This window comes from Monomorium pharaonis, chromosome 9, assembly GCF_013373865.1.
Source record: "Monomorium pharaonis isolate MP-MQ-018 chromosome 9, ASM1337386v2, whole genome shotgun sequence".
Taxonomy (NCBI): Eukaryota; Metazoa; Arthropoda; class Insecta; order Hymenoptera; family Formicidae; genus Monomorium; species Monomorium pharaonis.
This window is the reverse complement of record NC_050475.1, coordinates 10,695,244-10,723,089: the sequence shown is the minus strand read 5'-3', so window position 1 is coordinate 10,723,089 and position 27,846 is coordinate 10,695,244. Positions and strand designations below refer to the sequence as shown.

General features: G+C 33.7%; 2 protein-coding genes across 4 annotated transcripts; one reads left to right on the top strand and one right to left on the bottom strand.

The window, feature by feature from the left end:
• The first annotated feature begins 860 nt into the window (after positions 1-860).
• LOC105833872 (signal recognition particle subunit SRP68) lies at positions 861-4,936 on the top strand. The gene is made up of 3 exons (XM_012675943.3): positions 861-1,055; positions 1,297-1,634; positions 3,451-4,936. The coding sequence occupies exons 1-3, from the start codon at positions 965-967 to the stop codon at positions 4,738-4,740; spliced, it is 1,719 nt and encodes a 572-aa protein (XP_012531397.1). The 5' UTR covers positions 861-964; the 3' UTR covers positions 4,741-4,936.
• LOC105833876 (cytosolic Fe-S cluster assembly factor NUBP2 homolog) lies at positions 4,749-27,220 on the bottom strand. 3 transcript variants are annotated; one of them, XM_036291841.1, is made up of 7 exons: positions 26,279-26,417; positions 25,946-26,063; positions 25,797-25,858; positions 24,701-24,789; positions 24,405-24,626; positions 7,119-7,272; positions 4,749-5,394 (listed from the first exon to the last, which is right to left on the bottom strand). In XM_036291841.1, the coding sequence occupies exons 1-7, from the start codon at positions 26,288-26,290 to the stop codon at positions 5,188-5,190; spliced, it is 864 nt and encodes a 287-aa protein (XP_036147734.1). In that variant the 5' UTR covers positions 26,291-26,417; the 3' UTR covers positions 4,749-5,187. The 3 variants fall into 3 exon arrangements, with proteins under 3 accessions (XP_036147734.1, XP_036147735.1, XP_036147736.1); XM_036291842.1 differs by lacking the exon at positions 25,797-25,858 and having other exon boundaries at positions 26,274-26,414; XM_036291843.1 differs by lacking the exons at positions 25,797-25,858; positions 25,946-26,063; positions 26,279-26,417 and adding an exon at positions 26,945-27,220.
• Positions 27,221-27,846: the final 626 nt, after the last annotated feature.

Here is a 27,846-nt window from a genome sequence, read left to right as displayed (position 1 = left end):
GCGTCATAGAAGCAGCCAATTAGAGCTTTGCCGCATTAGAATGCGTTGATGCGGCAAAACTCTGATTCGCTGCTTCTATGACGCACGTTCTATTCCGCAGCTCCATTCCGCACCATGTGATTTCGGCCTAAGGCCGGATCTACAATAGGTGTAGTAAGCTTTATGCCATAAGAAGCTGACCAATTATAATTGAATGTGAGAAGAATAAACGAATATAATTGGTTAATTTCCTATGGTTTAAGGCTTACTACACCTATTGTAGATCCGGCTTAAATGGAAAGCACACAATGTAGACAGTTTTTAAGCCTTGTGTCCACGATCCGAGAGAACTTGGTCCAAGTTGGATGCCAAATATAAAAGTTGCTATAAAATTATTAAGGCCCGGTTCCACAACTCACGGTTAAATTAACTGGCCGATTATTCCATTGGAATTGACCAATCGTATTTATTAATTTTGCTTAACGACAAATACGATTGGTCAATTCCAATGGAATAATCGGCCAGTTAATTTAACCGTTGTGGGACCAGGCCTTACATTTGCAGTAATTTCTAGTAGTTTTTATATTTGGTGTCTAACTTGGACCAAGTCCTCGGATCGTGAAGGCTTTTAAAATCGATTATATGACTTTTGACATCGATAAAACAATTAATCGAAATACATAACATCGATATAACAATTAATCGAAATACATAACATCGATTAAAAAATCGATTAATTGTAAAGAAAAACATCGATTACCGATTAATCGAAGAAACATCGCCCATCACTACACCCAGGGTCTGTTCGCGTCACATGCCCCAACATGCTCCTATTCACCCCAACGCACTCCAATACGTTGATTCCGATGACGCCAACCTATTAGAATGCGTTGGAGTGAGTAGGAGCATGTCGGAGCATGGCGACGCGAACAAACCACCAATTTCAGCATTTTTTAGAACTCAAGTACGTGGTTAAGAAGCGAGAATGGTAGTCGAAGAAAAAATGACTCTTTCGAAGGAGAATCAGACACAGAATGGAATAACAACGAAAAAACCAAAAATATATTCGTTGGAAAGTATCCTTTTCTGAAATTATTCTTTGATTTTCGATAGAACTGTTACTGCCATATGTTCCTTCCTAACCTCTTACTACACGTTATTAAAAATTTATTGAATGTTTAACAAACTTATTAAATTGTCAACTAATATAACAAAATTTGATCATTTTTATGTATTTATATATATAACATGAAAATTGATATTTATTTTATTGTAATTTTAAATTTTGATGTCTATTGATTCCTAACAAACGTGTAGTTTTAAAGATAATCAAGGAAGCGCAACAGCAACATGGATTGAGACATAGCGATTATCAACGGTATCGTGGTTACTGCTCGAGAAGACTTAGAAGATTGCGAAAAGTGTTGAAAATGCCACAGGGCGATAGACGTCATTTCAAGAGAAGGGATGTCACTGCAGCTATGGTCAGTGAGGACAAGTTCTTACAGGTACCCCTGATGATGGCCGAGCGTGCATGGAGCTATGCGATGCAATTACGTCAAGAATCTAATACAGAACCAAGGAAAAAGTTTCATCTAATATCAAGACTTAAGAAGGCAGCTGCATACTCCTTACAGCTGGAGAATTTAATAGAGGTATTTATGAAAAGATATCTTTCTATGATTAATTTATCTGTAAATTTCTTTATATAGAGAATCCTAAATTTAAATATCAAAACTTCAGTAATATTGGGAAATATAGAAGATTAAGATAAAATCAAGTAAATAAATCCTTTAGTGATCTAATTTTTGTTTTATTTTTGAACAATCAGAAGTTTTTATTTCTCTCAATTATTACTTATTTTTATTTACATTGAGTCTATATATAATGTTTTTAGTTAACAATTTCTGCTTTGTAAATGTAGCTCCATCTATCCAAATTATTTTTTACAGAAATGAATTGTCATTTGTAATATGATTGAAAAAACCAATTGTTAAAATTTAATCTTTTAATATAATTTTGAAATATATAATAAATTCATTATTTATAAAGTCTAAGCACAGTTTAGTTGTATTATAATATCAACATTAGTGCTAGATTATTGAGTTATCATTATTGTAAGAGGTCAATATTTTGAATAATTACTTTCTCATTTAAAAAGTGACAACATAAATAAATAAATATGAATAAATGAGTAATAAGTGAAAAGTTACTTTAATTTTCTCGCAAATGAAGGAAAACAAGTCTGTTTTTAGTTTATCGTCACCAGCACACTTCTGAAATTTTAGTATTTAAATTCAAAATATTTAGTATATTTCACGTTTTTTAAAATAATAATTTAAAAAACTTAAAAAGAATCAACAGGATATAAAAATTGGAAATAATTCTAACATTTAATGTAATCAATTTTTATTTAAAATAATTCTCTAAATCATATAAGACTGTATTTCTCGAGTGCCTAAAAGAAGTTTATTTAAATTTTACTTTTTTTATGTACAATATAAGTCCAAAATTTGACAACATTGATATCAGAAAAATAGTGTAAATATCTAGTATTGCAGGAATAAACATTTTCAAAGATCTAAATTAATTTGTTAAATTGAAGTAATCGGTTTTTTAACTTGAACTATAAAGTTTATTTTGTTTAATATCTATTTTTTAAAGAATATGTTGTAAAGTTTTTTTATGAGAATTCTCAGGTACATATAAGTTAAAAAAATATTAATTTAAGAATTTGCGATAACTTGTGCCTTATGTATGTCAATGTTTTGTAACAACCTATATTTCATTTAATTTTTTCATAAAAATAGTTAGCAACCGATTTTATATTAAAAAAAGAAATAGTTTGCACTTTATTATACAAGAAATTGAAGTTTTAAGATGTTTAATAATAGAATTACTTTTAATTAAAATTTTTTTTATAAAAGTGATTGACAATCAAATTCCAATTTTTTTAAATACTAGTTTTTGGGTACTATTATATAAAAAATTATTATTTCAGAATTTTTGATTGATAATAGAATTTACTTAATTTTATTTGGGATAGCTTTGATTTACAGAGACTTTCTTAATCAGTGAAATGAGAAAATACATTGTAAAAAATCAAGAAACATAAAACAAGTTTAATAAATTAGATCAGATGATTGAAAGAAATGGAAAGGAAAGTGTTAATAAAAACTATTCATAAATGCATCAATAAAGAATATAATTAAAAGGGAAAGTTCAAAAATATATAAGTAATATTAGCACATATATTTGCTATATTTCATAGAAATGAAATGAAAAAAGACAGATTCAATGTTTTATCTTTAAAATGCATTTTTGAGAATCTCTCTAAGATTTTTTTTCCATTGAGGTATTTAACTTTTTATGAGATGTAAACAAATTTCAATTGTACTGAAACTTATAAGCTGTAGTATAATTTTATGCAATTACCAAAATTATATAGAATTTTATGTTTTCTCTGTCTAGAATATAAATTGCGACGCGCGTACAAAACTAGAGGCTCAGGCATATGTAGCCTGGATGAATGGTTCCCTGCAATTTGAATTGCAATTGTGGAAACAGGCTATGGAGAACTTGAAGAAGGCACAAATGGTATACGGTAATCTGGCGGCTGCATTACCAGAGATGGAACAAATTATATATAAGGCACGCGTTGAGGAATTAGCACCCAGTCTAAGATACTGTGCTTATAACATTGGAGACAGCAGTGCTATGGATGATCTCATGCAGATGCGTGGACAATTGAGCGGCGAACTAATGGCCAGCCTGGACTCTCTGATAGCTCAGACACGAGAGAAACAGGCTAATGTCGAGGAAGTAACATGGCGTGGAAAATCTTGTGGTATGATCCCACCGCGAGCAGCCGGTTTGATCATCGCGGACTCCAAATTGAACCAGGCTCTGGAGAGAGCTGCTACCAATCAGGCGAAGATCGATTTGCTGGAGGCACATCTGATAGACTGCAAAGATGCTCTATTAGTAGTGCGTGACCATTTTAAGAACGACTTAAAGACCAAGGAGAACGACAAGTGGTCGCCGCCGCAGCATCTGATCAATTATTTGCAATATATTCGGCTGTCTCGCACATTGGAACGCAATCTAACATTGGTAAAAGCGGCGGAGGAATCTGAGAAGGCGAAGGCGCAGGATATAGTGCGTCTGTACGAGGCGGCATTGCACAATCTCTTGGAAATATCTCAATTGCAGGACGACGTGGAATTTTTGGAGGAGCAGGAAGCAAAGACAAAATGTTACAGGGCCTTCAGATGTTTCTATATGGCTCAGAGTCTCGCCAATCTGCATCGGTGGCGCGAGGCTATGGCGTTGTATCAAAGATCACTGCTACATGTCAAAGACGCACTTAAATGTAACAAAATTCTTCCAACCGCGTTGAAGGAAGCCTTATGCAGTTTAGAAAGTTCTGTGGAAGTTGCACAATATGCTGCTCATGCTCACAGTGTTCTGGAAGATGGTCAGGAGGAAGAGAGTGGAAGTAAACTTGCCAAAAGCAAGAAACCGCTGTACGAACGTTTGCACGAGTATATAGAGGACCCGGCACTTCTCACCAAGCAACCAAACGTCTATAAACTACCACCATCGATGCGCAGTATTCCCTGTAAACCTCTGTTCTTTGATCTAGCTTTCAACATGATCGAGTTCCCTGATCTGTCGCACAAAATGGGCGATCAGGCTAAGAGAGGACAAGCTGGTCTCACCGGCTTCGTCAAAGGTCTTTGGGGTTGGGGAAACAAATAATCATTATATACACAGTATCAAAAATTTAATGCAATGGAATTTTAGATACATTGTACAGATAGTATTATTATGACATACTGTATAATTGTTTCTATTACGTCTCTACAGTAATTATATCGGCCAAAAAGCATTTTATTCTAATGCATGTTGAACCAATATATTATTGAGGGGAAAAAATATAAAATGGAATACTTAACTATGCCTATTATTAAGTCTGTTATCTGTTTTGTGCTCTTTGATAATCCCTTTTCCTTTTCTTATAATATTTACAAGTACTATGATAAGAAAATAGCACTATTTTCTTTTTGAAACTTCATATACTATATAAAATCAATTATTTCACAGAGAAATACTTGTATATACAATTTCTTATAAATAAATTTGTTTAGGAATAGAGCATCACTAAACAAGTGCCATGTACAACATTAGAAATTACGCATAATGCAATTAAGCCTCCTTACTTTTGGTAAGTTCTTCAACTAATTTTCTAAATACTTGTGCAACTTGACTGTCAGGTAACATGGTCAAAACACTTTGTCCCTTATCCGCTAACTTGCCGACTTGTGGATCAATTGGTATTTTAATTAAAAACGGGATTTTTACCATTTCTGAAAGAGCTATGCCACCACCTGAAGAGAATATATTGGTACATCCCTGTGAAAATTATTAAAATAATGAATAGTTATTCAATGAATATTTACAGTAAAAGTTTTGTGTTTAATACATTTTATATATCCCAAATGATTCAACAAAATTATGTCAATTTAAGACAAGATGAATGTATTGGAAAGTAAAACAAATGTTACATAAAAGATCAATATAACAAATATAACAGTTTGACACAAATTTGAAACAAATTTTTTAAAGTACATTTCTTCAGTAAAATGATTTATAACATGGCACATACATTTTATTTTATTTACCTTAAAACTCGTGCTTTAAAACCATACATGTTTAAAACTATTTTTGTTATTTGTTATAAATTGGATTTTTCTAAGATATTTCACAGGATGCGTGAAATTGGCAAAAGAAAAAAGTATTTAAGATAATGGCGAAACAAGTCACGCATGAGAGTGCGTGAGTAGTGCGCAAAAAATAATTTGTACAATTATTAAATATATTTAGAAAATAACATTAATTTATTATTGAACATTTCCGATTCTTTTTTTCAAGTCATCCTTAGTCATCATATAAAATCAAATTGAAAACAAAAGGCTGCCAACCCCGAGATGGAATGCTCTTCTAACTGAAGAATATCAAAATATTGATTAATGGTAAACACAGATATAGTGGACATAATTCCACTGTAATCAAATTTTAATTAGTGATTATTGGTAAAATAATATAGTTTTGAATTAAAGAGAAAACTCATCTCGAGATCAGTAAATGTCAGTGTGAATAGTTATAAAATTCGGAAATGGAACGCCATACGTAATACAACAATATAAAGAGTTAATAAATATGTAACAGTATATATAATTTTAAATCTGATAAGATTTAAAAATCTAAAGTAGTTAAAGAATAAAATAATAAATCCTGAAACACCGTGACAATCAAATGAAAAAAATAGATTTTTCAACATTAAGAAAAGTTAAATGTTAATTTAACATAATAAAATTATTTAAAGAACACAAGCGCATTATTAAGTTAAATATTACTACTAATAAAGAATCAACACAAAAAACAAGGGTATCAAAAAAGAGCAATTTTTTTGCTGGAGGAAACTTGGGGGATTTAATTTTTCTTTACAATTTTGAGGCTGCTGAGTTCAAATATGAGTCTAAACTATTGAAAACTTGGAAAAATACATTGTAGTTGAAGATAAGGTCAGCAGGAATAACACAATTATATGCAGTATCCAGAAATCATCAGAGTAATTATGCTAATCTATTTTGCCATTTATTTGCGTATTTATCCATCCATCCATTCACTTTTCCACCTACTTACACACATGTTCATAACTTTTTCTCGGTTTGTCACCGTTGAGCTTGTGATATTTAATTGAACAAGTAATTGGACACACTCGTGTATACATATGTGAATAGATTCACCTATATATTAATATCTGTATTTTACTTAATGTATAATACGCGTTATTCCTTATTTCGCTATAGTTAATTACACAGATCGCTGACATTATCTCCAACTACAATGTATTTTCCTAAGTTTTTAATAGTTTAGACTATCATATTTAAACTCAGCAGCCTCAAAATTGTGAAGAAAAACTGAATCCTAAGGTTTCCTCCAGTCGGCAAAAAAATTGCTCTTTTTCGACACTCTTCTTTTAACAAGGATTAGTTTTAAATAAATATAAAAATACATAAATAAAAAGTATTTCTTGTGTTAAATTACAATCACGAATATGAAAAAGTACTTACTGTACATGAAGGACATATAAAACCACTCATATTTTCAACGATGCCAATTATATGAATGCCAGTTTTTCTACAAAATGTCACCTCTCGCAGAACATCGTCCACTGCAACTGCTTGTGGAGTGGTTACTATAATCGCACCGTCGCATTTTACATTTCTGTAATAAATTTTAGTTAATAAATATCTTATATTGTAACGCAGTTAAACAAATACTAAATTCTATATTATTATATTTACAATCAGAGGGCAAAATTTTTGCAAATTAATATTAATAGATTAATAATTATGAGTAAAAGGGATTTCACTAATCTTATGTGAGATGGTAATCCTATCGTCTTAGATAAAACCATTAAAAATAGACACATTTGTATCATTTAAAAGTTGTTGTTTTACATTTAATTGGAAAAGTATCAAGAGGCACGGTAGTACCTCGCGCCAAGTGTGCCTACGCGCGCAACACTGCTGTGCCTCTATTTACGCGAGATATGTCGTTTGCGAATTCCGTAAATTATCGGATCTCAATAACGGCTGAATCGATTAATTTTTAAATGGGCTTAATGGGTAACTTGGATCCGATTTGTATAACAAAAGTGTTTTTATTTTTTCGCTACATGACTTACGAGCAAAGATATCGTGATTTAAAGTTTCGCATCAAGAGTAAAATATTTTAAGAAACGTCGTTATTGTCATTGATTACGTTTACATGACACTCCTAAGGGGATGATGCTAAAGCTGTCCTGTTTTATCGATTATTTTGCTTATTTTTAATTCACTAATCTTTTAGTTGTATTTACAGAATTAAAAATCCTTTTCCACAATTAAAGTACAGACGATAACATAATGCGCACGTAAGAATTTTATACAAAAAATGAAAAAATAAATAAATAAAAATAAAATTCTTACGTGCGCATTATGTTATCGTCTGTACTTTAATTGTGGAAAAGAATTTTTAATTCTGTAAATACAATTAAAAGATTAGTGAATTGAAAATAATGGGTAAAACAGAATAGCTTTAGAATCCCCTTAAACAAGTTTAATAACATCGATACTTCTAGAGCTGACCAATCATAACCATTCCATTCTTCCGAGGAATGGCTGTAGTTTACCAGTTTTATAACGTCATCAGTGTTGTTAAACCCCAGTGAACACGTTTTATAACGGCAATATAACATGGAAGTTACATATAATGTAACTTTGTGATATGTAGGTGTTATATAACATGGAAATAACCTGTTATGTAACATTTGTTATACGCAAGTAATATAACTTTATACATCGTTTTGGCGCTACAGTTATGTAACAAAAATTGTATAATCGTAACATAACACGCTCGTATCAATGTTATTAACGGACGGAACGATGCGTCGCAATTGACTTAGAAATCAGACAACACTGTAACATCCTGAATAAGAGATCCATTTGATATTAAAAAAAAATTATCATAAAGATGTTTTCAAAAATAACAGTTTGTCTACAATTACTGCGCACGAAAAAATGCACAAAATCTAAATTCATCATGTACTGAACAAAAACAGGATAACAAATGTACTATTCAATTTTTCTTAGAATATATGATCTATATAGTTAACCATCTGATTAACCATTTGAACGCTTCAAAGTATTAATGATAAATAGATCGCAATTTCCATCAAATTATTAAACTTATGGAAAAAGATAAATTTAACAATGAAATTAATAAGTAAATAAATTAATGCTATTTATTTTTAATGTTTTGCAAAATTTAATTGCTTTTATAAAAAATAATATAATTGCGTCAGTTTATAACATATAGGTGTAAAAATTTATGATTGTAAATGAAATATAATGGGTCTCGGTATGAAAGAAGATTCTTTATTATTCCAAAACAACGGATTTCTTGTTGGTCCAGCTATGTTCGAGGCGCGAGGATGACTGACTTGCTTTTCGCAGTCATCCTCCTTCAATCTACAAGAGTCAATAAATACAATATTTGTGTATAAGTTGAGCCAGCAGGCTTTCGTCTAACGACTCGAACATTCTTGAATCTACAAAAATCTGATTCCCTACACTCGGCCGTCCTGACCAAGCGGTCGTCCCGACCGCGCGTTTTCTCTTATTCTAATCTGAAATATCTTCGTCGTCATTAAGCCAGGGCTTTATAAAATCTGCCGCCGATGACGTCTAAAGAGGTCCCTCGTGATCGCCCACCTTTCGCACGACGTAACGATGATTGCGCAAGGCCTTGATAATCTCGTGTGGTCCAAAGAATTTATGCGCGAGCTTGAGGTCTGGACCCTGCTGCGTGCGTTTAATCGCCACCAAATCTCCTTCACGATAGACAGAAGGCTCTTTTCTCTTCTTGTTGTAGGTTGCCTTATTTTCTCGCTGAATTTTCTCTATGTTTCTTCGGGCCTGTTCTCTCAGCTCCTCTCGATCGTCATTAAATGAGATGAGTAATTCCTTTTCAAGAAGCTCTCTGACGTCAGGATTGTCACGGACACGAGGATGCACGCCCAATAATGCACGGAACGGCGTCATTCCGATACCTCTATGCTTCGTGGTATTTAAATATAACTGCGCAGTATCTAGATATTTGTACCACTCGCATGGCTTGGGAGCAGATAGCTTTGTCAACAATGGTATTAGGGTACGATTTACCCGCTCAACTTCACCGTTCGCTCGCGGCACTCCCGTAGTGATCAGCTGATGACTGATGCCCTCCGACTGGCAGTACCTTCCAAATTCTCCCGACGTAAACGCAGACCCTCTGTCGGACACGATTCTTTCGGGATTACCAAATATAGACGACTGTTTTTTCAGACGCTCAATTGCATCCGCCGCGCTTGCTGACTTAGTCGCGTACAGCCAAGTGAACTTAGAAAAGCCGTCCATCACAACGAAGATGTGTGCGTAGCTCTTTCCGGTCGACGGTAACGGACCCAAATAATCAATGTGGATTGTATCCAGCGGCACGCTGCCCTTTTCGATTGGGTTCAGGAAACACTCGGGCTTTCCATGCTTCCGCTCCGCCAGAATACAAGCAACGCAATTTTTCACGACTTTCTCAACCTTGGCGTGTAGGCCAACAATCCAATAATCTTTTCTCAACAACGCCTCCGTCTTACTTACGCCGAAATGTCCCTGCTCATGGGCCCTTCGGACTATCTGTCGCCGCATGGCGCCCGGAACAATCACGCGAGCATCGCCATCCGCATCCCGACTACAGGACTCCGCCTCGAACGGCATAGCCATTCGATTCCCCTCGCTCAATCGCGTCAAAAATCATCTTCAAGTCGTTGTCCTCCTTCTGCGCTTTCCTCACTTTTCTTCGCACCAACAACCTTTCTTCGCATTCGGTTACCACCAGACAGTGCGGTAACGGACTCCTACTAAGGGCGTCGACGTGAATCATGCTTCTACCAGGCCTGTATTCTATCGTATATTGAAATTCCTCTAATAATAACGCCCACCTCGCCACTCGCATGCAAAGGTCTCTCTTCGACATTGTCAGCGCAAACGCTCTACAGTCCGTTACGATTTTAAATTTTATTCCTAATAAATATATACGAAATCGCTTAAGCGCTTTGATTATCGCGAGAACTTTTAACTCGTAACTTGTGTATTTTTCCTCGGTCGGCGTCGTTTTTCCGCTCGTATAATACACGGGATGCAATAACCGATCTTCGCTGTTTTTCTGCAAGAGAATCGCTCCGTATCCGTACATGGACGCGTCGGTATGCAGCTCTGTCTCTGCGCCTACTCGATATAAATTCAGCACCGGGCGTTCGCTCAACACAATTTTTAGCCGGTTAAACGCGTTCCTCTCCGCCGCGCCAAAATGGAATTTTGTATTAGCTCTTAGGCCGGTATTCATAGTCGGATCTTATATTTAAGATCATCTTAAGTACTGTCTTAAGATGCCATCAACCAATCACAGAGCCGTATTAGCATCTTAAGACATTGCTTGAGACGATCTTGAAATAAGATTTGACTATGAATACCGGCCTTAGTAAATTTGACAATGGTCGCGCAATTAAGCTGTATTTCGGTATAAACTTGCGGAAATAACCGCTCAAGCCCAGGAAAGCCTGTACTTGTCGCATATCTCGTGGTTCGGGGAAACGCTTAACGGCTTTAGTTTTTCTTTCGGATGGTCGGCGGTTCCGCGCTCGATTATATATCCGAGAAATTCTACTCTTCGCTGTAAAAAATGACATTTCTTCCAATTAATCGCCAATCCTGCCCGACTCGCGACTTCCAGAACAATTTCAAGATTTCTCAAGCCATTGTGCTCGTTGTCGGACAACACAATCAAGTCATCCATATAAACTAAAACGATCTTTTGTTTTATTAGACTTTTAAAAACTTCATTAACGAATCTTTGGAAGACTGCCGGCGAATTACATAAGCCAAACGGGACCCGAAGAAATTCGTACTGACCATCAGGCACGATAAACGAAGTATATCTTACGCTAGCCTCGTCCATACGCACGTGGAAAAATCCGTTCTTTAGATCGAGAGTACTAAAAACTCTCGCGTCCTGCAGTCGGTCCTGCAGTCCAATTGATCTTCGATTAGAGGAAGTGGGTACCTGTCTTTAATTATTTTCTTATTAAGCGCTCGATAATCCACGCAAAGTCTGCTTGATCCGTCTTTTTTTTTAACAAGGATCACAGGGCTCGCGTATTCAGAAGTAGAAGGTCGGACTACACCCTGCTTCTCCCACTCGTCTATCTGCGCGTTAACAATTTCTTTTTCGACTTGCGCCAAGCGTCTCGCTTTCTGATATATCGGTTCATCGTCGTTTAATATGATCGTCATCTTCATATCGATATCTTGCGTTTTACTCGGTTGGTAACTCTCGACTAACTCCGTTATAATGCGCTTGTGTTCCGCGTCTTGTACATTAGATACAGCTATCGCGTTTACATCTTGTATGTCAATTGTAAAGATTTCCGGACGCGTCTCGCTGTCGACGGTTTCCTCGCAAATCGGTTTAATGGAGATTATATCTCCCTTAAAATTAACTTCTACTTTACTCAAAAAATCTGCGCCGAGAAGCAATCCGTAGTGCAAAATTGCATCGGGTACCACTCGAATAAGTATCGGGTAAGTATTGCCGTCGATCGCAATCTGCGTCCAGAATTCTCCCGTAGCCGACGCACGGCAACCGCCCACTCCACAAAACTCCGTTTCGGATGCTCGCAATTTCGGTGACCCTATCAGCGCATGCTCGCTAGCTCGCATAATTGAGATATCGCTACCCGTATCTATCAATGCATTAATGACTCGAAAGCCCATCAACACGTCTTTCATGTATTTTTTGCACGCTACTTGTGAAACCGACGCAACTACGCTCTTTCCCGAATCATTTCTTTTCGGACACTTTGCAACGATATGCCCGTATTTACGGCATTCAAAACATTTCGTTCCTAATTCTTTATCCGGACAATTCGCGCTAAGATGCTCACGTGAACCGCAGTTAAAGAAACGCCTAGGAGGAAGTGTTTCCCCTTCCAGAATCACCTCTTCCACCGCCGCTCTCCTTCTCACCGGTCCACTCGCGCCGATCCACCGCCTCGTCCATCTCGTCGACTCGAACCAGCAACACCACGATCCCGCAACGTGATCTTTTCAAATGCTTTTAAAAGCGAATCGGTTGATGCAAATCCTTGTATGCGCGTCTGATCGCGTAATGCTACATCTGGGATGCCATCGATGACATGCTCGAGCAATTCGTCCTTATCCACCGGTACGCGATTGCCCATGATTATTTTATCATGAAAGTATTCGTGAAACGTCTCCTCTCTCTTCTAAACGCGACCTTCGAATTTTCTCCGCACCGTTAATCTACTTTCGTGACGACAAAACATTGCTTTCAATTTTTGTAAAATTGTTTCGAACGACATGCTTACGTGCTCCGATTTTGAGTGAAACCATTCGAATGCCTTTTTTTTCAGTTTCATGCCAATCAAAATTTTAGCGTAATCGTCCTCTAATTTATACGTGGTCTTTATGAATCTTACTTGTTTTTCCCACGTGTCGACATCACTCGACACGCCGTCAAAGTCGCTCAGCAAATCTCCGATCACCGTAATGCTTGTCCGCGGCTGCGTGGGGAGTTATTTCTTCTACACCACCGCTGACCGTCGCCGACTCCGATTCTCCACTGTCAAAATTCCCTCGTCGTTGTTCACGCAGCATCGAGATTTCACGTCGGGCTAACTCAAGCTCTCGTTCTGCAAGCTTCTTTTCGCGTATATAAAAGTCGATCTCCATTCGTCGCAAAGCATCCTCTCGCGTATCGTCTTTAACGCTCACGCAGTCTCCATCGTGTTCAGCTTCCTCCGTCATCGTCAAATTCGTCGGGTTAGCTTGATGAGGCGTGCAATGAGTTCCGCTCTCGTTCCCGCCGTCGATAAGCCACACGCCTTTAATTTATCTTTCAATTCGCTTACTTTGAGAGTATTATGCTCAGACATGTTGTCGAACGTCTCGATTCTTATTGTTCACCGTCGTTCTCACTGTCACCGTCGTCGTCGTTACTTCACAGAGCAGTATATAACTTCGAATAATTCACACTCGTGCGTCGCTCAAATCTATCCACGCCGATCCCGGCTGAGCCCCCAAAAGATGTAGAAATTTACGATTGTAAATGAAATATAATGGGTCTCGGTATGAAGGAAGATTCTTTATTATTCCAAAACAACGGATTTCTTATTGGTCCAGCTATGTTCGAGGCGCGAGGACGACTGACTTGCTTTTCGCAGTCATCCTCCTTCAATCTACAAGAGTCAATAAATACAATATTTGTGTATAAGTTGAGCCAGCAGGCTTTCGTCTAACGACTCGAACATTCTCGAATCTACAAAAATCTGATTCCCTACATAGGTATATGTATACAATAACAAATTTCGATGAGTCAAATTGGCGTAGCAGATAGAGTACAAGGTTCGTCATCCTAAGGTCCCGGGTTCAAAACCTATCAGCGACAAGTAAGAATAAAATAAAATAATAATTTAAATTTAATTAATTAATAAAAATTTGTCCTTTTAGTATGTATTGTTGATAAAAATAATTTAACAAAATGAAATTTTTATTTTATTTTTCTCTAGTTGCAGTTTAAAGATATCCGATTAAAAAAATCTTTTAGATATCAGTTTTATAATATCTTTTTGTTGTCAAAGAACGGCGCATTGGTTAACATTCTGACATCATTATGTTATCTTTTAGAAGTCTCTTTATGTTATCATTTTCAGAAACAGGATATGCGTATCATGCGTGAAATGAAACGCATGTAACTGTTATGTGACGGTTAGATAACATGTTATATTGCTGAGTGGGAAATTATAACTTACATATAAGTTACATGTAACATCAGAGTAATGTAACCTGTTATATTCGGTTACATTGCTACTATATTACTGTGTTCACTGGGTTGCAAATTACATCGTGGATTACATCGTCGAAGGAAATACGGCTGTGCTTAATTTGAACATTAGTATAACATTATGCATTGTATAATCAGATAAGTTATACAAAATTTTCATTTTTTGTATAGTATAAGTATTCTGAGATAAGATTAATACTTTGTATTACGTTTTATTTTTAGTGATATTAAAAGAAAGAGAGGAAGAAACACTTTATTGGAAATTAGAGTAAAAGAATGGATAAAAAAAGAGTAGACGGTAAGGAGAGAGAAAAGGTAATTAACTACCAAGCTTGGACTTTATAGAGTGCCCGACAGAATATGTGGTAGAAGTACCTTGAAGATATCAAATAATGTAATTTCCCCTCCCCCAAATGATAGGATGAAGTGAAGTTTATTTTTTGTTAGAAATTATTTATATTACAAGATCTAACTTGTTCTGAGGAAATCTTTGCAAAAGATTTTAGAAAGATCTTCAAATATATGAAGAGAATTGTATTAATTATAATAAATTGTTTCGAGAACAACAAAGTATTTAAATAATTGCTTTTTAGTTTTTTGATGACTAAGAGTCTTATCGGTATATTTCTGTGAATAACACAGAGAGAGAGACACGTTGAAGGATAATTGTCTTTTTTGGAAATAAAATAAACTTTTAAATTTATTATTTTAGGATTTATTACTTTATTAATTTTAATAAATATAATATAATATAAAATACCCGCAAAAGAAACTAAAGACATAATTATATAAATACTGATCAAGAAATAAGACAATTTTTCTAACACAAAATTATTTAAAAAAGTATATTAATTTAATGAATGTTAATTTAACAAGTTTAAAAATAAACTAATTCTAAGACATAAAAAGAACTGTAAATAATACATTAATTTATTGCCTAATTTTCTTCAAAATGACAAAAATTGGACTCGACAGAGAACAAATTTTGTAATACATGTTTTAACTAATATGAGACTTAACGTGCAGAAAATACAAACATTAATTTTTTACCTACTATTCTTCAAAAATTCTACTTAATTCGTAACCAACAAACAAGAGTTTAATCCTTATTACGTTTCACTAAATCAAAAAAGAATTGTCCACGAATAACTTCAAAACCAAAAAGAATCTTCCACAAAACTAAAAAGAAAACCTAAACCTAAACTTAAAACTCAAAAATACCAAAAAACAATTCGGCGAACGTTAACTTAAAATAAATTTAAACAAGTACAAACAATAAAATATTACGGTAACAAATTACCGTAAAAAAAAATGCAAGATGTTGTAAAACGTAAAATTACATTACTATTGTAAAAATTGCGTAAACAAAAATATTAATCTCTCAATTGTTATTAAAAAATGAAATTGAAAAAAAAGATAATGCAAACTTCAGAATAGTAAGATATATTTAAAAATAGCAGTTTCGCAAAAAGAATTACAATTTAATAACGTAAACAGCAAAAAAGCTCAAGTAAAACAAGTACATAGAAATGATAATTAAATAATATATTTATTTCAAAGAATGTTAACATTTCTCAAATATAAAAATTACATTGAAAAAATCATGTGTAGTAAATGTACAATTTAATATTATTAAGATAATTATAAAAATTTTGAAATTATTTTCAAAAAAACATTTAACAAAAATAGAAAAAAAAACACTTAAAATTATTCTTTTTTTGCGAAAATTCTACTATACACTAAACCAAATAACACTTTCCTCAAATCCCAATATCTTTTTTGCCTAAACTTCTATTTTTTTAAAAAGAATTGAACGTGTAATTAACTATAAAAAATCCATAATAGATTAATAACTTCAGTGAACTTTAAAAAAAATATGTAACTTAAACCTATAAATTTTTAAAACTTTAAAAACGAAATATCTTGAATTAAAAGGTGTCTATTTTTTAAATCTTTTTTCAATGACTCTAAAAACAATTTATTATATATATTAGTATTAAGAGCTGGACAGTGAGAGATACATTGGAAAAATAATGTTTTTTTGCATATATTTTCATATTTAAAATTTTTGGGGGGAATTAATTACTTTATTAATTTAAATAATTTTGCAAAAAATTTTGCGAAAAATGTAAAATAGCTAAAATAAATGCTAAAGTATTTTTAAAAATATTTTAGAATGTTTAAAAAATATTATTAAAACCCTTTTATATTCTCAAACGTAAACAATTTAAAAGATTTAAAAAAAGGACGTATCTCAGATGGAACATTGTTAAAAAAAGCACTTAAAATAAAAACAAAATAATTTAAGGATACGTTATGTAACATAACATGGGAAAAAATACCCGCAAAAGAAACTAGACATAATTATACAAATACTGATCAAGAAATAAGACAATTTTTCTAACACAAAATTATTTTAAAAAAGTATATTAATTTAATAAATGTTAATTTAACAAGTTTAAAAATCTGAGACATAAAAAGAACTGTAAATAATACTTTAATTTATTACCAAATTTTCTTCAAAATGATAACAAAAATTGGAATCCAGAGTACAAATTTTATGATACACGATTTAAAAAAAAAAACACATGTTTAAACTAATATAAGACTTATAGGGTTTTCTACTGGGAAAACTGGTGCAGCACCAACGCTGCGGTAGATTTCGATGAAAACTCCACTAGCGCAATAATAGTGCAGGTTTAGTGTGGTTCAGTGGAACACATTATTAGACAGGTTTAAAAATTAAACAATTTCATTGTTATAAAGTTTACTAAAATAATGTAATAACATATACTTTAATGTAATACCTTAAAGCACGAACATAACATCTATTTAATTTGCACTGGCACCTTCCATCGTCTCAAAAGACGGTGGAGCAAAAGTTGCACTCGGTGCAATTTTTTTGCATCAATTTTGTCAGTAGAACATTAAACACTGAAAATATGTGAACTGATTTTTACAGTGGAATAAAATTGCACTCAGTGCGCACCAGTGTTGCACTAGTTTTCCCAGTAAAAAACGCTAGTAACAACATTAATTTATCTAATTTTCTTTAAAAATTCTACTTAATTCTAACAAACAGGAGTTTAATCCTTATTACATTTCACCAAACCAAAAAAGAATCGTCCACGAATAACTCCAAACTAAAAAAGAATCTTCTACAAATATCGTTTCACCTTATCCAAAAAGAATCTTATCCTAAAAGAATAGAATAATAAATTATATTATAATTATTTAAATTAATAAAGTAATTAATCCTAAAAATATAAATTTAAAAACTAATTGAAAAACTAATATTTTTTGCAAAAAAACAAATATTAAAAATAAAAAAATTATAAAGTTTAAAACCCCTATAAAGTTAACCCCCCACCAGCGCCTAAAAAATCCGCACCTATATAAAAATTTAGTGCTTTTTGGTTGCTAATTTGTTGCTATTCCGAATTTTGTTGCTTAAAGCGTTTGGCAGGAAACGGCATTTGAAAGGAGTGGGACCAGCTTGCCATCAAGCTAGCCCCAGTGATGAGATGCGAGCCGTGTTTTTCGCGCATACGCATTGAAAATAGCAATAAAACAATGATGTATAATGTGCCTAGATTATGGGCGCAAAAATCTTGGCAAAAGTCTTAGCGGGATTGTCGCAGGAGGAAATTATAAAGGTACAGATATATTTATTTAGATATCCCAGATAGCACAAAATATTTATAAAATATTTATAAGGAAAAATATTTATGATAAATATTTTGTACATATTTTATGTTCGAATTTGTCAGGTATAAAAAAATTATGATAAACATTTTAAAAAATATTTAAAATAAATATTTATACCATTATTATGAAAGAATATTAAAAATATTTCAAGTTCATATACATAAATATTTTTCAGTACATGTTTAAAATATATTTTATATATTGTTGATAATAATTTTTGTATCATTTCTAAATAGTTTAAAAATAATTATATAATCTTTAAAAAATATTTTTTGAAAATAAATTTGTAAAATATTTATAAATATTTATAATAATATTTTGTGCTATCGGGGATATAGATATATAAATATATTTGTACATATGTATATGTTACTTGTTTATATTCTAAAAAATTGCACAATTGTATACAGGCGATCAACGGTACATCTTTCTTCTCTTATTAGGTATGTTACTGTTACTGTTCTCGCCACGCATGCGCAAAAAACCCGGCCCGCATCTGACTAGCCCCCCCCCCCTTATAATAAAAAACCTATTTAGAATGCTCAAATCGAAAAAATGAATACATCAGAATTTGTTGCTATTTTGTTGCTCTAAGATAGCGCAAAAACATTTCGGAATTATAACATTGTTTAAAAGATACCCATATCTACTAAGTGTTGGTATATAGGTATCTCTTAAAAAATGTCGCAAAATAGCAACAAATTCTGATATACGCATTTTTGCATTTGAACGCTGAATATATTATTTTATGTACTGGGGGGGGGGGGGGGAGCAGTTTAACAAAAGTTCCGGCCCCACCACACAAGAGAAAACCAATGTAGAGTGGCACAATTAAAAAATCGACTACATTAAAATTTGTTGCTTTTTTGTTGCTCCAAGATAGCGTTATAACATTTTGTAAAAACTAAATTGTTATACAAAGTGAGAAGTGGTTGGTAGAAAGAGAGCCGTCGGAAAGCTGGTATGGTCAGAGAGGTACATGGTAGATGGCGGTCATGGCAACAATAGATCGATGAAAGAGAGGAGTTAAGCGCTTGCGCAGAGGAGCAGTGGCAGATAGCGGCAGGAGTGCGTAATGGAGAACGATTGGTATATCGATATATCGATCTAGAATATCGAGACGGAAAGTACGAGAAGTTGGAAAAACTGATAGAGGAGTACGGAACCATGGAAGAGCTGATAAGAGAGTTGAGAGATGTCTGGTGGAGATGGCGGCGGTGTGGAAAGAAAGGTATATAGAAAGAGAAAAAAGGAGGAACAAAGGAGAGAAGATGGTGATAAGTATAGAGGAGAAGAGAGAAACAAGGTGCAAGAGAAAGCGGAGAGAGGACAGGAGGAGGCAAGAAGGAAGTGAGGTGTAGCATGGAGAAGTAGGTAAGCGGGAAGTGAGCAAAGGTGGAAACGGTGGAAACAGAGATAGAGACGGACGGCAGGGAGGAAAAGCGAACGGAGTAGACGGAGAAAAAGGAAGTGGCAGGAAGAGAAGAGCAGAAGAAGGGTCGCGCGGACAAGCAGGTGAGCAGGAGGAAGTCAGACGGAATTGGAGAAAAAGACAAAAGGCAAGGGAAAGAAACAAAAAGAGAAGCAAAAGAGGAGGAACGAGAAAGGAGGAGAAGAGGAGGCCAAAAGAGAAGGGGGAGCGCAACTGAGAAAGTGGGAGGTTGAGAAAACGTGTACGAGCAAAGGAAGAGATTCTTAATGTGAGAATTGTTTATAATAGTTAAGTTATTAGATGGAGAGGGGTTGCAAATATAACGAGCGATACTATTATAAAATTGGAGAGATAGAGATGGTGGTAACAGTGATTAGCAGAGGTAGAAATGGAAGATATAGTTGAGTAATAGAAAGATGTGTAATTAGAAGGCGTAAATTGAGATGCATTATAAGGATGTGTAATTAGGCTGTGAGTTAAAAGTGGAGAAAGTAGAAGGTGAAAAGAAGAGTAAGGATGGAAAGGGAGAGAGTAGAATATAGATAGGGAAAGTATGGCGAGAGAGATTTCAGAGAGTGAGAGATGGAAAGGGCGCGTGTGAAGGAACTATTATAAAATATTAGATGGAGATAAAGATGGTTGTAACGGCGTGTTAGGAAAGGTAAAAGTAGAGAATATGGAAAAATAATAAAGAATAGATGCGTAATAAATAGGTTACGTGATTAAAAAGAGTAATATAAATGCATAAATTAGAATGCGTTATAAGAACGGGCAATTAAGTTGTGAATTAAAAGTGAAAAGGGTAGGAAATAGAAGGGAGAGAGAGGATATGAGAGGAAAGAGTAGAGAATGGATAAGGAAAGTATGGCGAGAGATCTCAGAGAGTGAGAGGTGGAGAGGGTACGTGCGAGCAAAAGAAGAGATTGGTATAGCGTGAGATTTGTTACACTATTGTAAAATATGGGATTGAGATTGAAATGGAGATGGTGGTAAATATAGCAAACGATACTATTGTAAAATATTGGATTAAGATTAAGATGGTTGTAAATATAGAAGTGGTTGTAGCAACAAGTTGGGAAAGATAGAGGTGAATGACATTGTTAAGATAGTGCGGAGTGAATAGAAAAGGAAGTACTAGGTACTAGGTTAGCGTAAGTTAAATTGGAGTTTTTTAAATGTAAGACAGAGATTGTAAATCCCAAAGGGACACAATAAAGCATATTACATTACATTACATTACATTACATTCATAATACAAGGATTTTCGGAATCGCTGATTACAAATCTGACATCAAAATTTTAAAATTTAAATGGCGGATCCAACATAGAAAATTATAAAATTTCCAAGTTTATTGCTTTTGTTAAAATTTAGCGTATAAGGGTTCTTCGGGTCCCTGATTACGAATCTAATTAAAAATATTCCAAGTTCAAAATGGCAAATCTAATATATCCCGCTAAATGTTTTTCTAAATTCTCCAAGATAAATATTAGTTTTCAGGAGTTTTCGAGACAAAACCTAGATATAATAACACCTAGATGACATCTAGAGTGGCACTCGTTTGCCCACATCAATATTGGCCACGGTCCCGATTGCCCACGTCAATATTGGCCACGATCCCGATTGACCACGGGACGGATTATTTACATCAATAATGGCCACGCGTAATATTGTCCACATCAATAATGGGCACGTCAATAATGGTCACATCAATATTGCCCACGTTAATAATGGCCGCGCGTCAATATTGGCCAATAAGGATTTCGTTTTGCGTGCACACACACGCACGCACGCACATACACGCACGCACGCGCGCACACACACAAGGAAGGTGCAAGGGAGGACTTTTAGCCTCTCTCCCGCACCTACCCCGTCGGTAGAGGTGCCATGGGAGAAATACGCATCCGTTATTGATGTGGGCAATATTACGCGTAGCCATTATTGACGTGACCATTATTGATGTGGCCAATCCACCCCGTGGTCAATATTGACGTGAGAAATCAGAACCGTGGCCAATATTGACGTGGACAAATAGGACACTCCCACATCTAGATACTCGTACAGACGTAAAGAGGCAGTTTTGGATCGTAAAGTAATGCAGATGTGACGAACCGTGGTATCGTCGCTCTTCACGCAACACACTAGGATATCTATATTAATATGAGCCACTTTGCTCTAAATCTGAGTGGATTCTAAAATGTTCCCACTATAATATGCATTTATAACTAATATTTTTACAACACATGTAACCCATAGAATAAAAAAAAATAAAGTTCGTATAGGTTGCATGTAATGGGCAAAAATTAACTTTTGAACACCCTCCTTTATAATATATAAATTAACAGATTAAAAATTGATCTAAAATTTGTAGTTATTGTGTCAAACAGCCCTGTATTATAAATTTTATTCAAATAAAGTAAATTAAAATATTTTCGGTCCACCATATTGGATTCATTATTTTAAATTTTAAAATTCTATGTCAGATTCGTAATTAGCGACCTCGAAAACCCCTGTATTATAAATATTCTCCAAATAAACTAAATTAAAATATTAACAGTCCGCCATATTGGATCCACTTTGAATTTTGAAATTCTGATGTCAGATTCGTAATTAGAAACCCTGAAAACCCCTGTATCATAAATCTTATCCAAATAAACTAAATTATAATATTTTTGGTCCGACATATTAAATCCACCATTTTGAATTTTAAGATTCTGATGTCAGATTCGTAACTAGCAACTCTGGAAAGCCCTATATTATGCATTTTATCCAAATAAATTAAATTAAAATATTTTCGGTCTGCCATATTGGATTCACCATTTTGAATTTTGAAATTCTGATGTTAGATTCGTAATCAGCGACCCCTAAAATCCCTAGATTGTAATTGTGACATCAATATTACTTGATGTTCGTTATTACCTAAATTTTTCCTGTAAAAATGGCATTTTTTTGTCAATTAATTAATAATATAAACAATTTTATAATTCATGAAAACAACATGCACCTTAGTGTTAATAAAGATATTGATAAGATAACAATGCAAAAAACAGAAAAAAAATTCAGGTTCTAGTGCTTAAAATAATTTTAAAAATAATACTAAAAGGGTAGGATTCCAGGTCCTGCTGGGCCGCAAAAGGTTAAACAAGTAGTTAAAAATTTTTAATAATTATCTAATATCGACATGTATCGTACGTTTTTTATGCAATTTTTGCCGTAAAATTCGGTGCTATTATTTTAAATACAAATAATAAAAATAATTTGTATTTATCATTCTTTTTTTATTTAAAAAAATTAAAAAAGTTTTTAAACGATTTTTTTAAAACTGATTTTAAGTAAAAATTGATAGTTCTATCGTTACGAAAAAAAATTCATTATTCTAATGATTGACACATGCTAAAATAATTTTGTAAGATTGTTTAAACAAATTGTTTACAAACAATTTATTTTAATATCTTTTATCAATATTATTTTCATACCTATGTATAACAAACTCTTCGTTAATTTTGCCCATCGTTGCTAATTAAGTCAACTATGAAAATTAAGTAATTGAATTAAGTAAATATTTTAAATAATTTAATAAATACAAGTACATAAATAATTCTATGAGAATTAAGTAATTGAATTAAGTAAATATTTTAAATAATTGAATAAATACAAGTACATAAATAATTAATAACTAAAAATTAAGAATAAGAAATTATTAATTTCTAATTGTATTTATTTTTATTCATTTACTTATTAGTTTGATTATTTATTTCTCTATTTATTAATTTAAATTTATTTAATTATTCATAAAAAATTAAAATAAGGTTTTAAGTAAGGGAATGTGTGATAAGCACATGGAGTCCGTGAACCCATAACACGCTACGCTTCTGCATACTCCAGCTGTGCACCATCTGATTGTTCAACTTTATTTATTAATAATAATAAGTAAATGATCTGAGCCAAAATTGGTAAACAAACTTTTAGTTTAAAAATTGACCCTTTTTTACTCTCTAAAATAAAATGATTTATTTGGGGACACCCTGTATAAAAACATTTCAGAAAATGATGTCTATTATATTATTAACTAATTCATCTCAATTTAATTATAAATTTTATATACATTACTGCACAAAAATTTCAATATGCTTGAGATCTCGTATTTTATGAAGAATTATTAGATTTTAGTAAGCTTTCTATATAAACTTTAAAAAACTTGTTTAATTTTATTGTATTTAATTTCAAAATTCTTTTTAATGAGATAATTTTTTACTAACGAATTTGTGTTTATTTTTATACATATTTTATTAATTTTATTTATGTACATATTTTTTATAAAATCTTTTAATTTTGAAACTAGATTTTTTATGAAAAAAGATTGAATACAATAAAATAGAAAAAAATGTGTTTAAGTTGTGAATTTTTTCAAAACTTCAAAAAACGTTTAGATCTAACATTTTGTAAGGTGCGAGAAAATCACAAGTGCTTCCAAATATAAATGATAATATATATAGATAGTATGTAACGGCAGTATATATGTATAAGTAGAAAAATATATACATAAGTCATATCAAATATGCATACGCATATGACATATTTGCAAGCATTATATTTTTTTTTTTTATTATTGCATCAATAAAACTTTATATACACTTGTTAATAATATTAATTTATTTAAAAGTTTATTTTTTAAAAGCATTCTTTTTTGTAAAAATGATAGGCTAATCTCTTTCATAAAAAAAAAAAAAAAAAAAAGATAATTAAAAGACGTGGTATCACATAATATTTATTGATTAAAACCTTAAGTTCTCCATGATAGTAATATGCTCATCAGAGGTACCAGGTGGTGTGTCAATGATCAGGTAATCAATATCCCTCCAGACAACATCTGTCAGAAACTGTTTTATCATACCATTCTTTTTAGGTCCACGCCAGACTACACTGTCGTTCTTGCTTTTCAAAAGAAAACCAATTGACATTACCGACAGTTTTTTCTCTGAATCAGCAAACACTGGTATCCACCTACCGATTAAAATAATATTCATTAGCAATATATAATTATTACCTAGAAATATTGCTCAAGTAACATAACATACCCTTCGGAAGACTGATGAACATCTTTCGCTTCTAAGTTTAGTAAGTAAGGTACACTAGGGCCACAGAGATCAATATCCAGAATCCCAACCTGTGGTAATTTACAATTTAATAAATTATTTAGTTTCAATTGATTATTTTTATTAGAGATTGTATTGTATAAAAATATTTTAAAAAAAACAATGTATAAGAGAAGTATATGTATAAGAATCAAGCAATTAATAAAATGTAAGTTTTTCTGTTTAAAAGTACATAATCTTCGTAATATGTTCATAATAACAATATTTTCAATTTCTTCAATTAAAAATCATCAATGATACAGTACATTAGGAGTTTATTATAGCTTTCTATTTACATCAAAATTCAAATAATTTTGACTTGTAATATCTTGTTCACTTGTAATAACTAGGTTGAATGCACATTCCTTTTTTATTCTCACGCATTATAGCGTTTTCTACTGGGAAAACTAGTGCAACACTGGTGCGCACTAAGTGCAATTTTATTGTTCCACTGTAAAAATCAGTTCACATATTTTCAGTGTTTAATGTTCTACTGACAAAATTGATGCAAAAAAATTGCACCAAATGCAACTTTTGCTCCACCGTCTTTCAAGATGGTGGAAGGTGCCAGTGTAAATTAAATAGATGTTATGTTCGTGCTTTAAGGTATTACATTAAAGTATATATTATTACATTATTTTAGTAAACTTTATAACAATGAAATTGTTTAATTTTTAAACCTGTCTAATGATGTGTTCCACTGAACCACACTAAACCTGCACTATTAGGCGATTTTTGGCGATCGTTTGGTACATGTACCAAAGTGTACCAATATGTACCAGAGCGTTTTCGAGTGTTTGGTACTTTTTGGTTAAGGCGTGGCTAACCATTTTGGTACATTTCTGGTTGATACCAGCTATACCTTGCAACGAAGTAAGGTAGTTTTTTCCAAATCTACGGTATGAGAAAAGAGAAAAGAACCAGTCCATCGCCAAAAATTGCCTATTATTGTACTAGTGGAGTTTTCATCGAAATCTACCGCAGCGTTGGTGCTGCACCAGTTTTCCCAGTAGAAAACGCTATTATTCAGTTTACCCACACCAATTAATACTACTATGAAACTATGCTTATTCGGCGCGTTTTCGCATGAAACGTACGAATCTGATAGAAAAAAAATAGTGGTCTGCCTCGCGAAGCGAGATATTAATCGTTAATTGATTACTTATCAGGTTAGGATATCTGTCATACCGACGAATGCAACGACGATAGCGACGCAAGTATATCCTGTGGGGACGGAAACACACACACACACGACAGGGAGTGCAAAAAGGTCTTCTCCCGCACCCGCCCCGCCGGTAGGGATGTCCTAGGCAAGTACGTAAAAGTACAGTACTTTGTTAATAACAAATTACGACTTAGCTAGGGAGCTCTCCAGCAAAAGACACAAATCGACACAACAGTAATTCTGTCTTTGTCTCTAACTGAATATCAACAAAGGCAGAAATACTGCTGTGTCGATTTGTATCTCTTGCTGAAAAGCTCCCTTAATTGATTTATTTCTCAACAAAGTACGCACCGTACTTTACGCAACATTTCTGCCCAGGGTATCGGCAAGGTGGGCGCGGAAGGGGACCAAAGCCGCCCCCTCCCTCTGCACTCCTCGTGTGTGCCCAGCCAACGCGTTATGACAGATTTCCTAACCTAAATATTCATTAACTTTAACGATTAATGAGCACGTTTACACCGTACGTTTAGTCCGCGATCTATACACTATATTCGACCAAACCCAATAGTTCACAACGGTGTAAACGCTCGCAGCTTGTTTGGGTCAAGCCACTTTTTGACGATCTCTGACCCATCTTAGGCCACACAACATAACGCGTGTAAACAGTTTATTAGTAGCCTACTTTAGGTCGGGGTATAGGTTAGGGCATAGGTGAGGTCGCGCGGTGTAAACTAGGCCAATATTCGCTTCACGGGGCAGACCACCACTTTTTTGTCAGATTCGTTCATTTCATGCAAAAATGCACCGGATAAGCATAGTTTCATGGTAGTATTCACCGGTGTGGGTAAACTGAATAATTACCACATCAATCCATTACAACGATCGCTCTTCGTTATGTTATCAATAAAGTAAAAGTTGTAAAATTTATTCTTATGATATATTATTTAAGAGCGTAATAATTAGAAAAGGATTTTAAATCTCTTGGAACTTTTAGAAACTTGTAAAACAATTTGAATACTCACTCGAAAATTTGACTGCTTCAAAGCGAGTGCCAGTTGAGTGCTGATCGTTGATTTACCGACGCCGCCTTTTCCCGAAAGTATTAATAACACGTGTTTTACACCCTCCAGCATCATGAAAAAATTAATAATCGATCGATGATGAGAGATTAAATTGGAACACGTCACGCGATCTTAGGGCCGAAGCACAAAACATGGCGTAATGATTAAGACAGTCGTAGTTGTAGACGTAGACAATGCACAAGCGTCTCGCACTACGACTGTCTCATGATCTGTTCTTTCTAGCTGCACTGTTGCACTGGTGCAATAAGTTAGAATAAGAAAAAATATACTTGTCTTACTTTAACTTATTGCACCGGTGCAACAGTGCAGCTAGAAAGAACAGACCATCAGTAATGGCTCTGGCACACTAGACGCGATAAGCGACGAGCGATGAGCGATATCCAATAAGAGTTTTATGCCCAGTCTACAATGAGTCGTTGGTCGTAAGAAATTTAACCAATTATGTTCGGTTATTCTTCTCTAAGATCAACTGTGATTGGTTAAATTTCTTACGACCAACGACCAACGACTCATTGTAGACTGGGCATAAAGCTCTCATTGGATATCGCTCATCGCTCGTCGCTTATCGCGTCTAGTGTGCGAGAGCCATAAGGCTAAAATCACATGGTGCGGAATAGAAAGTGCGTCATAGAAGCAACCAATCCGAGCTATTCCGCATTGTTCCGCATTTTCTGTTCCGCAAATGTTTGACCGGCCTGTTCCCATGGTGCGTCATAGACGGGCAATGACGCATCCGGAATGAAAATTATAGATGTAATACAACTTTTATTAAAATAAATCAAATGTTTTTATAAAATGTAATATTTGTAATAGCAATAATAATCATTAATATAATATTATAT

What these genes read in the sequence shown, in the direction of transcription:
- LOC105833876 (XM_036291841.1), bottom strand. An exon ending in TATCGTCGTTGCATTCGTCG is followed by an intron (nt 25,859 to 25,945) that starts GTATGACAGATA and finishes TTTTTCTATCAG; the next exon opens with ATTCGTACGTTTCATGCGAA. An exon ending in TCATAGTAGTATTAATTGGT is followed by an intron (nt 24,790 to 25,796) that starts GTGGGTAAACTG and finishes AAATTACCACAG; the next exon opens with GTTGGGATTCTGGATATTGA.
- LOC105833872 (XM_012675943.3), top strand. Translation starts at nt 965, where the DNA reads ATGGTAGTCGAAGAAAAAATGACTCTTTCGAAGGAGAATCAGACACAG. An exon ending in AAAAATATATTCGTTGGAAA is followed by an intron (nt 1,056 to 1,296) that starts GTATCCTTTTCT and finishes ACAAACGTGTAG; the next exon opens with TTTTAAAGATAATCAAGGAA. An exon ending in AGCTGGAGAATTTAATAGAG is followed by an intron (nt 1,635 to 3,450) that starts GTATTTATGAAA and finishes TTCTCTGTCTAG; the next exon opens with AATATAAATTGCGACGCGCG.